At 33.7% G+C, this 13,914-nt stretch overlaps 1 protein-coding gene across 2 annotated transcripts in view; it reads right to left on the minus strand.

Moving 5' to 3' along the window:
- Nucleotides 1–2,096: 2,096 nt before the first annotated feature.
- The window catches only part of HSF2 (heat shock transcription factor 2), a 35,185-nt gene continuing 23,367 nt past the window's right edge, over nucleotides 2,097–13,914 (minus strand). The window contains exons 8-13 of one of the 2 annotated variants that reach the window (XM_017541045.2): nucleotides 12,651–12,799; nucleotides 11,991–12,230; nucleotides 11,282–11,387; nucleotides 7,083–7,136; nucleotides 3,522–3,606; nucleotides 2,097–3,127 (exon numbers count right to left, since the gene is read on the minus strand). In XM_017541045.2, coding sequence (XP_017396534.1) covers nucleotides 2,832–3,127; nucleotides 3,522–3,606; nucleotides 7,083–7,136; nucleotides 11,282–11,387; nucleotides 11,991–12,230; nucleotides 12,651–12,799 — 930 coding nt within the window. In that variant the 3' untranslated portion in view covers nucleotides 2,097–2,831. The remainder of the gene's footprint in view (nucleotides 3,128–3,521; nucleotides 3,607–7,082; nucleotides 7,137–11,281; nucleotides 11,388–11,990; nucleotides 12,231–12,650; nucleotides 12,800–13,914) is intronic. The other variant, XM_017541046.2, reaches the window with a different exon arrangement.

The raw sequence follows: 13,914 nt of genomic DNA on the forward strand, positions 1-13,914 counted from the left end.
CTCTTATCCATTCTGAATCTTACCAATGCACTTTGGAAAAAAATCTCTAGACAAATCAGTAAAGGGACATTTAAAAATACTGGTGAGAAAAATAAAATAAAATAGTGGTGAGAAAGAGATGACAGAGTTAAAAAACTTTTTAATGATTCAGCTGGTTTCTAATACTTTGCTTTCAACAAAATTGAAAAATGGTCTAGTTGAGTCATCAGTTTATAGAATTCTGGTACATAATTCTAAAGGAGTTAAAAAATTAAGTAACAGTACTATACAAAATTGCTTTTTCATCTCCTTGTCATTTTGTACTATAAACAAAGACTCTCAGGATTTTAGCATCAATGAAAACAAGAACAGGAATAAAATTGGTACTCAGTAACTTTTATTATGAAAACTAAAGACCTGTTTATCCCACTCAAATATGTATTTCTAGTAAAACTTTTTGTTAACAGATGATCAAAATTAGACTATAACTGTAGTAAACATTACAAGCTACAAAAACTCAGGCAGAAAAATAAGTTTGTTTCCCCTCATCTGAAGTGTAAAATGGGTATCCAGGATTGATGGGTGGCTGTCCTCTAAGCAGTAATTCAAGAAGTCATTTTTTTCCTTCTTGATTGTGTATTTGAAAGCTATATACAATTCTTCATCAAGCCAGTGGAGGGTAAATGGCATGGGAGGATTGCATGGGGGAAGTTATAAGACCAGATCTGGAAGTGCTACACATCACTTCTGTTTTACTGATTAGAACTCAATTACATAGCTACTCCATCTGCAATGGCAGAAACAAACTAGCCACATGATAGGAAAAGGAAATAGTCTGGCAATCAGTTAAGTCTCTACCATATATATTTACACTGTTTTGAACAACTGTGTAGTTATATAGCATAAAATTGGTGAGAAAGTTTTTAAATGCCTAGAATCTTACAGTTACAGTAAACAACAATCTCAAATTTAGATGTAAAGATGTGTGACCAAAGATCATCAATGTCTAACTTTCACACATAAAAAAGCAGGATAAAATTCTTTTGAGGAAGTAGAGTGGATGACATAGTCAAAGCACTATGGTATTCAAGTTCCTTTAGGAAAATTTTACAAAAATATATAACAATTGTGTTTTAAAACAGCAATATTAACTATATCCTAAATTCCTTCTGAGTATTTAAAGATGAAAAACCTTAAATGTCAACTTTAAAAGTACCAGGGTGGTAACCAAGTTTTTCAAAATTATTTTTAAAGTGCTTCTAGAGCTCCAAAATGTCCCCAAGAAGAAAAAACTTGATTACATTCCATAATGAGAAAGGAAAAGGGAAAAGTCTTTTAGGGTTTTCTCCTCTCAGCTTCTAAACTCTAAATTTCTAAACTCTTCTTCTTACCTTTAGAAATGTAACCTCTTCAGCTCACGCAGAGCACTGTTCTATCTAGGGTATGGAATTAATTAACCAAGATCCCACTGTCAGAGCCAAGTATTTTAGGATCTAACTAAAACTCTTCTAAGCAAGGTTTCCTATTCTGTGCTAGGCATTACTTTGAATCTTTACATCATAATAAAGAAATTCTAAGACACAGAATATGGTCAATAGGAAAATCTGCCTTGAAACTCCTCATTAAATAGCCCTATACAATGTTAATTGTACTGCTTTTAGCCCTTAGCCCAAAGGTGGAATTCTTCACATGATAAAGTACCCTGGGCTTGCATTAAGTCTCTGTAATTCTCTTGAGCAACCGTTTCAAAGGAAAGAGGTGATTTGACTATTTCTCTTATCTTCTCTCAGGATAACAATTACAGGCCTGTGAAGACTCCAGTGATAATATTCTAAACCTATTTGGGACAATGAGAGGCATACTTCTCTCAATTCTTTATTAAAAACATAGAAAGCAAGTCAGTGTAATTTTTAAACAAAAAACTTTAAAATGCTTAAATTTAGAGATTTCTCCTTTGTTGCAATATACAATCTATTTTTGAGATGAGGCACAAAGATCTTGGTATGATTCATTGAGAATAATGAACCACAGAAAGTTTAAAGCCACTGCTTCCTATAAGAAGAAAAAATTGTTTCATGTGAGTGTCACCTCTAAAGAAGACACATAACAGACACTAGTACTCAACATTCATTGTATTTATTTTACTAAACAGTATGGTTCAAAAAAACACAAACCAGAAAACCTTTACTTAAAACTAGTCCAACTAAGTGGATGGCACTGACTCCATCCCATCCCCCACATCTTTCTACGTATATGGAGCTGGAACCCTATCAGACAGTGAGCATTCAGGTACACTTTGTCTTTACCGTTGAACATAAATAAACTTCTTTGAACATAAATGAACTTCTCTGAACCAAAAGAAACAAAGTTTTACAAGATACAGGCACTTTATGTTCCCAGTTTTAAAAATAAGCCAAGTGAAAAATATTTAATAAAAATAACTGGAGCAGAGAAAGCTTTAGGAGTTATACCATTAGTTCAAATGACTTACACTCAATGCAAACAGACAGCATCAAACAAGAAAACAAAAATTTAACTGAGGTTAATGGTCATATTTGTAAAAAAAAAAAAAAAGAAATCCAATTTACCACAATTGGAGAAAAATGGCCATTTGAATCCAACTTAAAGATATGCCAATAATGTACATTAAATCTGTTACCTATTCAGCTGAGTAACATCTGAAAGCTTTGCAACAGTGTGTGGTTAGTGAGAAAAGCAAAAGGTGCTTTTATTCCACAGTAACTGATTAAACAAAACAAAGCAATTTACAAAAAAAGTACCAAATGATACTTTAAAATAAATAGTTCATCATTTTGATGAATATATACATGTAAAGTCCACTTCTTGGGGATTTAGCTATCTAAAAGTGGCATATCACTATCCAGAGGTGCAGGAGCAAGTTCACATAAATAAAACAGGGTAGCTTCACTAGCTTCAGCTTCAGTCAATGGCTCCAGGCGAACAAGCTTACTTTGGGTTGGTTCTGGGTCTAGGCTGCTATCCAGAAGCTCATCAACTTCTATGGGTTTATCTACAGAGGACATAACTTCTGATGATGCTGTTGTACTTGCCTGTTCAACAGAAGAAGCAGGGTTCCCATCGAGGAATGCAAGAAGTGGAAAGGCAGTATACTGGATAAGCTGCTTATCTACAAAGATCAGAAAAACATTCATTTATCACCAGCTTATACTGAATTCAAGCTGATAAATGAAAACAGAGATGTACATACAGGCAATCACTACTCTCATATAGCCAAACAAGAAATGACATGATGCACTATGTCAATAAATTTTAAAATGTGTAAATCAATAGTCTTTATTCAACAATTAAGAAATGAGGGGTCTATCAGTTTCCTAAACAGGAAAAACACTTCAACTTTAAGAATTGTTACCTCATCAATTCAACTTTCTCTATATACTAGAACCTTGACACACTATTCACAGAACTAAAGCCAGCATATTTAATTGTTAAGACTACCCTTGACTTGTTTCTACATAGCATTTAAAAAAACCTAGAGATTAAATAATAATATATATACCTACCTGGTTTGGATTTAGATTTTCTTCCCTCTTCCGAAACTGGCTGAACTACATTATTCTTGGTAGTTTCTAAACCTTTATTCTCGGACTAAAAGGAAAAAAAAATGTATAAAAGTACTTGTTTCATATTTTATGTTTCTGAAAAAAAAATGAAAAATTGATACAATATGTAAATACTGATATATTATCTGAAAGATACGGGATGGGGGAACATCAGGAAAAATGCGCTACAGAGAGAGATTTGAGTAGAGATAACAAGACTGGTTAAGAAACTACTGCTGTCACTGGGGATAAAATGAAGAAGCTGAATTAGGATGTTCCATATTAAGTATGAAATGAGGGGGGATTTCAACAGCAGAGCAGATAGAATTTGTCAAGAGTAAAAGACTAACAAATCAAAGATGACTGGTTTCAAATGTCAACTGAGAGATAATTAAGCTATTAAATTCATTTTAAATAGTTTTGATTTAAAAACTGTATTATACACTTCACTCAAAAACAGAATATTTAGCATAAGTGACCATATTTAGAGTAGTTCAGGATGATACAATGGCATCCTTAAAACTATTTATCACTATATTTAAAAGCCTCAAAGTCAAAGTTGAGGTGGTGTTTCTTCTTGTCCTTTTGTAGCTTGAACTTTCAGTTTCTTTCTGTCAAGGAAATTGCTTCTTTGAACCACTTTCTTCTCTCCTCACATCTGATTTTGGTAGGAAAATTATATCTTTACTGTTGTTAATTTCTTCAATGCTCTTTTCAATGATGTTCAAAATCTGAGGTGCAGAGGTTAATTTTTCCTGTAAGTCCCAGACATGTGCAAGTCCCAGATATCTACATGCTGGCTAAATATACATGGTGTAACCAACTGTAAACTAATTCCAGTAATTCCCTAATATTTATCATAAAATGAAGTTGAATAAGTTTTAGGATTTAGAGAAGATAATGGCTCCATGATATAATAAAAACTACAAAACCTTTCCAAAAGCGTACATAAAAATATTTCATCACTTAGCATTTACAATAAACATATAAACATTAATGAAATAATACCATCTTTATTTTTATGCTTCCCAAAATAGGTATTTTCCAAAGATGTCACTGTTCTTCTAAAACATAAGAACCTGATGACAAATGCATTTCAGATAGATACAATAAAACATGATAAAGGGGATGTCACCACTGATCCCACAGAAATACAAACTACCAACAGATAATACTATAAACACCTCTATAAAAATAAACTAGAAATTCTAGAAGAAATAGATAAATTCCTGGATAAATATACCCTCCCAAGACTAAACCAGAAAGAAGTTGAATCTCTGAATAAACCAATAAAAAGTTCTGAAATTGAGGCAGTAATTAATAGCCTACCAACCAAAAAAAGCCCAGGACCAGACTGATTCATAACCGAATTCTACCAGAGGTATAAAGAGGAGTGGTACTATTGCTTCTGAAACTACTCCAAACAACAGAAAAAGAAAGACTCCTCTCTAACTGATTTTATGAGGCCAGCATCATCCTGATACCAAAACCTGACAGAGACACAACAAATAAAGAAAATTTCAGGCCAATATCCCTGATGAACATCGATGAGAAAATCCTCAATAAAATACTGGCAAACCGAATACAGCAGCACATAAAAAGCTTATCCACCACGATCAAATAGGCTTCATTCCTGGGATGCAAGGCTAGTTCAACATATACAAATCAGTAAATGTAATCCATCACATAAACAGAACCAATGACAAAAATCACATGATTATCTCAATAAATACAGAAAAGGCCTTCGATGAATTTCAACAACACCCCATAACGCTAAAGACACTCAATAAACTAGGGTAATGATGGAACATATCTCAAAATAGTAATAGCTATTTATGACAAACCCACAGCCAATATCATACTGAATGGGATTTCATTTCCTATGCAAATTCTTATTCATTTGTAGTGGCTGTACTGAGGAGTATAAGGCATCCTGATTTATTAGAAAAGTAGCGTAATCCATGTTACATAATACCTGTCATGAGCAAAGAAGAACAGCTGATATGCCAATTATTTGACAACATTAAAATCCGGATTCAGAACTATAACGAAAAGTCACTCTCAAATTAAATTTTTCCACAGCATTGTAGAGCAAAATGCAATTTGCTGCTTAACTTCCTATAGTTTTTGAAAACTATAATCAAGTTCTTGGTTTCTGGAATAAAATGATGATCCACAAATAATGACTGACTGAATGTCTAGCAAGAAATAAACAATAAACTACATTCACTAAATGAACAAATGATATGGGTCCATTCAACTTACAGTCCATGAGTTAATAACATTCAATAATATATTTACTGAAACACACAGCATGTTACAAAATCTTATAATATAAATCCAGGCAAACTATGGTCCACATGCCAAATTCAGCATGCTGCCTCTCTGTAAATAAAGTTTTTTTGCAACACAGCCACACATTCTTTTACATATTGTCTGTATCTGCTTTCGCACTACAACTGCAGAACTACATAGTTATGACAGAGAACATATGGCCTGAAAAATCAAAAGTATTTACTAGCTGCCCCTATATGGAGAAAGTATGCCAACCTCCGATGTAAATTATCTGAATACTGAATGTATAATCAACTTCCTAGTTCACAAATTCATAAATTCTTTAAGCTCTAAGTTATCCACAATGTAACTCTGAAAATACAGAAAGCCTGGTTGGGCTTACACATGACTACAGTCATATCAATTCCACCCCCTCACCCTAATAACTCATATTTATTTGAGATGTGCTCATTTTTGGACTATCAAGAAAAAGAATCAAAATAAAATTCTGGCTTTGGTAATCTGGAATGTGGGCCTGATTTACCTTTAACAAGGCTTACTAAACAATTTGGTATAAATAAAAGATAAAGGGAGTGCATACCTATTCATGACAATAAGTTATACAAAATAATAATGATATATAAACATCTGCCCTAGCAACTTCAAATTGTCCTTACTACTCATTAAAAACCAGTTTCACAGAATCTTTTGTCAACACTTGTTAAGCTCAGGTGCAGTTCCTATACGTTAAAAAAAAACTGTATTACTTAAAAAAAAGTCAAAAATCCAGACATCAATGTTTTAACTTGCCTTTTCTCCAATTACTAAGAATTCCTGAGTTTTTACTGTATGCTAATGATAGAACTCACAAAAAATACGGGTACCATACATTTTTAATAAAAAATTTGAGAATTTATAAAAGAATAAGAATGTAAAATACTGCCCATAAAACACGAAGAAATCATATTTTAGTTATTTCAATATACCACGTTTAGTCAGGTGATCTCCCAGAACCAAAAGAATTTCATACTTGTAGTTAATCCTACAAGTACCAGAAGTGGGTAATGGTTCACCACATAACCGAAAGCTAATTTTCCAACTAGAATTTTATTATCTCGATCACACATATTAGGTAAGAATATAAAATGCTTTTTGTAGCTGGGAGTGATATTGGCTCTCTACTTATTATGACTTTTTAAAAAATATTATTATAGCTATGGGTCCTGAGCAACATGAATTAAAACTTACTTTTGTATTATTGATGTAATCTGTGGGATTCATCTGCACAGAACTAGTGAAAAGCTGAAAGACCAAACAAGAAAGATGATAAGTTTAAAAAATAATTAAAAATAATTGTGTGTTCAAAATTTTTATACAGCCATGTTGGGTGAAGAGATGTAGTCCCTGAACTAGGAAGCTTCTATACAGTTAAACAAGTTTGAAAGAGAAAAGCAGAAAGAAAAATAAAAGTAGAACAAGCTAGTCCATGCATTAGATGAAATTTCATATTGTAAGAATTTCTCTAAAAAACATTGGGGTAAATCACTTGAGACAAATGATGGTTTTCACCACTTCCCTTCTTCATTATTTATCGTTCCATTTCATTTCCTTTATTTTTTCTCTCTAAATGTCTTTAGATTAAGTGGTGCCCAGGGTTGAGACTTGTGACCTTACACTGAGCCTTCACTGAGTACCTGGTTAGGTAAAAAATTTACAGAATCTGCTCTATGACAATGGCTCCTAAACTATGCCTCAAGTGAAGCCCTCTGACAAATGGCATATCTACTTTTTGGTTCTTTTCACCACACCTCAAAAGGAAAGTTGTAAGTGCTACAACCACTGCTTGCTGTACTCCTCAGTCCAGTCAGTTCATAGATGTAACTTATAAGTCATAAGCTTTAAAGTCTTCATTCCATAGAAATTTACTGAGTATCTTTAAGAAATAACTGACATCATAAAGACATCATTCCTGCTCTGTAGGAGCTTACAATCTAAGGACAAGGTAAGACCAACATCAAGTAGCAACATATGTTCAGATACAATCCAGTATTTTAACAGAAGATGGTGGCACTCAAAAGCACTAAGAAGTTAAGAGAATGAGAAGGGAGGAAAGTGCACACAGAAACATACATAATGAAACAAAAAGGGCTGATAAAACTATATGATATATATCAGTACCTGGAGAATATTAGGTTAGAACTTGGAAAAAAGATGGAGGGAAGAGCACATAAGTATAACACTGGCGGCATCAACAGAGAAGGTAGGATATGTTCCAGAAATAGAAATAACACAGAAGCTCTAAGTTGAATAAGTAAGTTATATGCATAGGTTCAAAAAGTGGTGGCCACATCCTATCAGCAATAAGAGCCTTGAGAATGGCCTGTGTAATGAAATACAGTCACTAAGTTAGCATTTTACGAGAATGAACATAACCAATGGTTCACAGGATAAATGACATGCAAAAAAAGTCACAGGCAAATTCTTCCTTCATTCTCTCTAGACACCGATTCCTCTCTTTAAAGTTCCACATTCATGGTAGTCCTATAAAAATCCCTGGCTTTGCCTTTTCATTTTCTTCTCCTTTCTCACCAATCGCTAACCTCAGAAAAGGAAGAAAGCTCAGATCCTTGAAAGTAGATAGTTACTCATGATAATCTCTGCCAGTTTAGCCTGTCATTGCCTAAGAGGCCTAACCCAAATTTTGTCCCTACAGAAACTGGCACCTGAGGAGGACCATCACTGTAAGCTCTTCTATTCTTTTTGCCAAACAACCCCTACCCACTAACTCAGGGATATCCTACATGTATTCCCAGGAGACAAATGGTAGAAAAGGTAGATCATATATAAGCTGACCCAGCTGGTTGAATTCTAAGGCCAGGCCTCTCCTGCTGTGACTCTACTTTGGGTTATCAGTGCTGACTCTTCAGAGAGAAGCTGTAAATTTCAGCACACTTATTCACATTCTTACCATCTTTGTAGTCTCAGAGAACAAGGCAGCATAGGTGGACTTTTTATTTATGACAATACAGCATAATTCAAGGATAAAATAAAGTCTTGATTGAGATAAGCAACAGTGAAAATAGAATGTAGGGATGGCTTGTGAATGCTATTTTAGAAAACAGGACTTAGCAAATGATGAGAAACTGTCTCCAAGATGATTCTGTAATAAATATCCTCGTAAGTAAACAGAAGTCTAATACGACTACAGAAAATGAGAAAGATGTAAAAGGTAGCTAATACAGAGAATAAAGGAGTTTGCTGTTAAATCAAATAATCTGAGGTGAGTGTTAACTGATGATCCCAAAGTCGTGGAATTAGAATTCAAGTCAAGTTTACTTTAGAAAAATGTTGAGCTGGAGATATAGATTTGAAAGCAATCTTATACGCCACAATCTGTTCAGAGGAAGAATGGAAAAAGAAGAGAGATTAAAAAAAAAAATAAAAGGGCTAAAAGATTAGGTGCATTAGGGGATGCCCTTAAGTAGAAGACAATAGAAAAAAGGAAAAGCTCTTAGATAAAACAAAGAAGATTAGTGAGACAGGGAGAGAAGGAAATGCTCAATAATGTTAATAATAATAGTGTTAATTATTTCTAATTCTTGCCAACAGCCCTTCATGTCAGACACTGGCAACATTTAACAGATGGAGAAACTAAGCAAGAAAGTAACTTGCTTAGTTACCAAGGTTAGTAACATAGCTAGTAAGTAACACGAGCCAATAACCGAAACCACATTTTTCCAATTCAAAACAAACTTTCCACTAGCCCAATGGACCAATTTAGCAAAAAGAAAAGAAAGATCACACACAGCCTACTTGCAATGGGAAAAACCAAGACAACACAGGTAGCACAGGGTTAGAGTTAATAAGCAACACAATACAAAGCTTCAGACGAAATAGAGTAAAAAAGAGGTAAATATAGCTGCTCATTTCTGAAGTTTTATGGTAAACAGGTTAGAAAAGCAGAATGGTAAAATAACAAAGCAAGACGTCAAAATGCTTGCTTTTTAAGATGGGACAGATCTCTACCTACTGAAGGCGGATGGGAAAGATCAAGAATAGAGAACACAAATACAGAGGCAAAGGAAAGGGGTACAAATTGGTTTAAAGAATTAATTCTTCTAAGAAGAAAGAATACAAGATTGGAAACAGAGTCAGAGCTTATGAGACAACCAGAGTATAGTTAATTATCCTCTATGAGTAGGGGGTTGAGAGTAAATAAATGTGATAAATGTTTTAAAATCGAATTAAAATGACCTAGCTGAAGACTGTAAGGATTTGAACATGGCCAGAATTACGAAATTTTAATTCATTCTTAGTGATCTAAAGAAAAAATATTTTGAAAGGTCTCTGGATCTAGAGAGGAGACAAGGGCTGACAGAATCAAAAAACACTATCAGGTTACTGTGAAGTTGAAGTAGGTCATCAACATGGATTCAAAATTCATAGCAACACATATTCATAAGATAAAAACATAGGTCTAAATGGAAAAGAAATCGTTGAAGAAAGTAAAATCCACTCTGTGAGGTACTGATGACTTAGCAACAGTAAGTCCTTGGGACACTGACAAAAACTGTTGAGAAGTAGAGGAATAATGCAGTAAATTAACGAACCTGAATTAAGACTGAAGAGCAAAAAGAACTAATTCTTTTTTAGCCTCTTTGCGAGGCTTTTAAAAGGGTAAGAAAAGCTGCAATGTAAGGCAAGAAACTGAGAAAAAAAAGCAACAAAATTTTCCAGGGTAAAGAGAGAAAACTGTTCACAACAGATAATGGAAATAGGAGACAGGACAAGACACATCTGAGCGGGACCAGGCTATGTAGGAAGCTTCAGATAAAGAAGGGAGGAATAGCAGGGACAAGAGGGAATAGAATAAGAAAGGTAGTTAGTGGCAGAAACGATAGATAAGAATTCTCAGTCCAGTCAATATTGAAGACAAGTTCATAGGGATAGTGATGGGGATTAGAAGAGGGGAACCTTGTGACTCAAAATATAAAAATGTAAAAAAAAAAGCAAATACATTAAAATATATTTGAGCAAAAATGTTAATTCCCAGAGTATTAAAAGGTCTCTCCATGCTAATTTCCTGGCTATGTACCTCTATTACTAATTTCCACAAATTTCTATTTACTGACAATTTATTCTACAGCAAAACACAGAACAGCAACAAGTCCAGACAAGACCTGAATTTAACAGTACTGCTGAAAAGATCTGATATATTCTTACAGGGAGATTAGCTCAATTGCTACTCCGAGGCAGGTGGTGATCAGTCTCCTTCAACATCCCAAACCTATTTTCTCATTCTTTCTGAAAACAAAATCATTAATTTAAAAAAAAAAGAAAATGCAAAACAACCTATAGAATACAAAATAAAATAACGTATTGATTTTTAAATAATATACACAAATACACAAACTACCAGTACAGCAAAGATTACCCAAAGTACCTACATCAACCAGGAGATCTGGGTCTATGCTAAATTGTCTTCCTGATAGCATGGCTTGGAAGTCCTCTAAACTGCAATCAATACTGTCAAGATAATCCAACAGCTCAACCCTAAGGAAAAAAAAAATTTTTTTAATCAAATATCAGATGTCCTTGTTTTTATGTTTAAAAATCACCATTACAACCTGGCTACACAAGGTATTTCTAGCAGCAGCTGCAACCTTACCAGTTCTTAATCTTAAGAGATCCTATTCAAGAGTAGGAATTTCTGAAAATTTGGTTAACGGAAAATTCATAGCCTTTACAGAAAACTTTAGTATTTACAGAAAAACATTCTGCAGTAACAGTCTGATTTGCCTTTTACCTCTACATTATTATAAAATGTTTTATCTCATTACTATTACTAAGTTTTCTTTGTTATAAGTCCCTTACTATAAATTACATTATTCTGTAGTTCAGATACACAAATATATATAATCACAAACACTGTATGTACACTCAAAGCAAGTATATCATTAAAGGAATCTGAGAAACTATCAGGAAAATACCAAGACTACTCTTGGGATGATTACAGAGCTCAATCCTGACCAAAACAGAGAAAGGTAGACTATTTGGGTTTATCATATGTAAAGAAGATCACTCAAAGAAAAACAGAACATGTGAAGTGAACAAAGAAAGCAAATAATTTTAGACAACATCTAGATGAGCACTCACTTTCCCAAAAGATTGATGTTATCATTCAAAATGGAATCCATCATGGTCACTGGATCTTCTGAGGTCAGACTGGATGAGCCATTTAACTGGACAGCACTAGACATGAGAGGGCTGCTTCCATCACTGCCTGAACTTAGGGATTCCCTAGCTGATTCACTCTGCTCTCCACTCTGAATGACAGGTGCATACTCATCTTCATTGTCATCTTCAACGATGACAATATCAGGGTACTGGCTACAGCTAGATCAGCAATAAAAGAAAGAACCTATTACATTTTCAACTTTAGAAAGTTCATACTATCCATTCATTCAAAATGGAAACTCTCTCCCCACACCACATACTGAAAGGCTTAAATTTCTTGAATGAGCAGCTTAATCATAACATTGGTATTTCATAGTATAAAATACCACAAAGATTCAATGAGAAGTGCTTAACTCCAAACTAAAAATTAAAAATCAATTAATTTTCAATATACCTCCTTTGAAAAGAAGAGGAGGTGAGACTTTATCTGGTTGAATAATTTAGCTTAATTATTCAGTTTAATAATCCAAATGTGAAAAAGATTATTAGGTTTTCAAAGAACAAAGACATTTTGAATTTAGCTCTATAATAAGAAAAGTAATCAATATTTTCATACATTTTAACTCACAAACTCCTTACTTGGAGGGATCAGATATAACATCCTCATTAGTTTCTGGAATAACTGGGATATTTTCTTCATCTGCATTATCATCAGTAACATCATAAATAATGATGTCATCTGAAATCCTCTCCCTTGGCTTTAAACCTTCAGTCCTACTGTGCGGAACCTAAAATAAAAATTCAGAGAGAAAAATATATCTAAAAATCAAAATCATTGACTAACAAACAAGATATCATTTACAAAATAACTGAGCAACTACTATTTACTGAATCTCAGGGTGAGAAAAACAGGTATGTTCTCTGCTCTCATGGAACTTACATACTAATTGGTACTAGTAGCACCAATTCACAGAGGTATGAGGTATATTAACTGCATGCTATACTTAACTACTACTTTTTCTGTAAGGGACCCTAAAGACAACATCCCTAAAAATGTTTCTATGGAAAGATCTTCAAATTTTAAAGTATTTTTTATGCGTAAAAAGTAAAAAAGTCTTAGGACTTTACACTAGATAGTTCAAGCACAACCAGACAGCCACTGTGCTGATAGGGATATTGTTTCAGCTCAAGCTACTCTGTTTTGAAAGGTGTTTTATTCTTATTCACTAAATAGCTTCACTAAGAGAAAAAAACGCACTTCAACTGTCTCAGTTACATGTTAGCTTGGCTTTTTAGCAATGATTTCTTAAACTTAAGCTACAGATATATTTAGGCCATAGTTGTATAATTAAAATGAGTTCAATCCTCTAAAGCAAAGTCAAGTCATTAATAAAATGCAAAAAAAATATAAATTTCAATATTAGATAATACAGAGGCAAAAGATGTGAAGTATTTTAAAATATATAAACCCAGTTAAAAATTTAAAAATCCTCATCCACTTACATGAGCCTTCAATCCTAAAAACAGAATAGGTATACTCAATTATTTAGTAACAGTGGTGGGAAATCAGATGTGAGGTTAAGTCTGATAGTCCAAGAACATAAATCTTGTTACTTTAATAATAAATCTGAAGGACTATTTTGATTTCTGAAGTTTGAAAGTAATAATAGAAAGATAATAAAAAAGATCTGGACTTTGGACTGGACTAATTTGCCAGTGGATAGAAATTTGACAAATTATTCAGAAAGCCTGTGACAAAAATGAAGGTAAAAATTTTTTTTTTTTTTTTGAGACAGAGTTTCACTCCTGTTACCCAGGCTGGAGTGCAATGGCGCGATCTCGGCTCACCGCAACCTCCGCCTCCTGGGTTCAGGCAATTCTCCTGCCTCAGCCTCCTGAGTAG

This window comes from Cebus imitator, unplaced genomic scaffold, assembly GCF_001604975.1.
Source record: "Cebus imitator isolate Cc_AM_T3 unplaced genomic scaffold, Cebus_imitator-1.0 Scaffold130, whole genome shotgun sequence".
In the NCBI taxonomy this organism is placed as follows: domain Eukaryota; kingdom Metazoa; phylum Chordata; class Mammalia; order Primates; family Cebidae; genus Cebus; species Cebus imitator.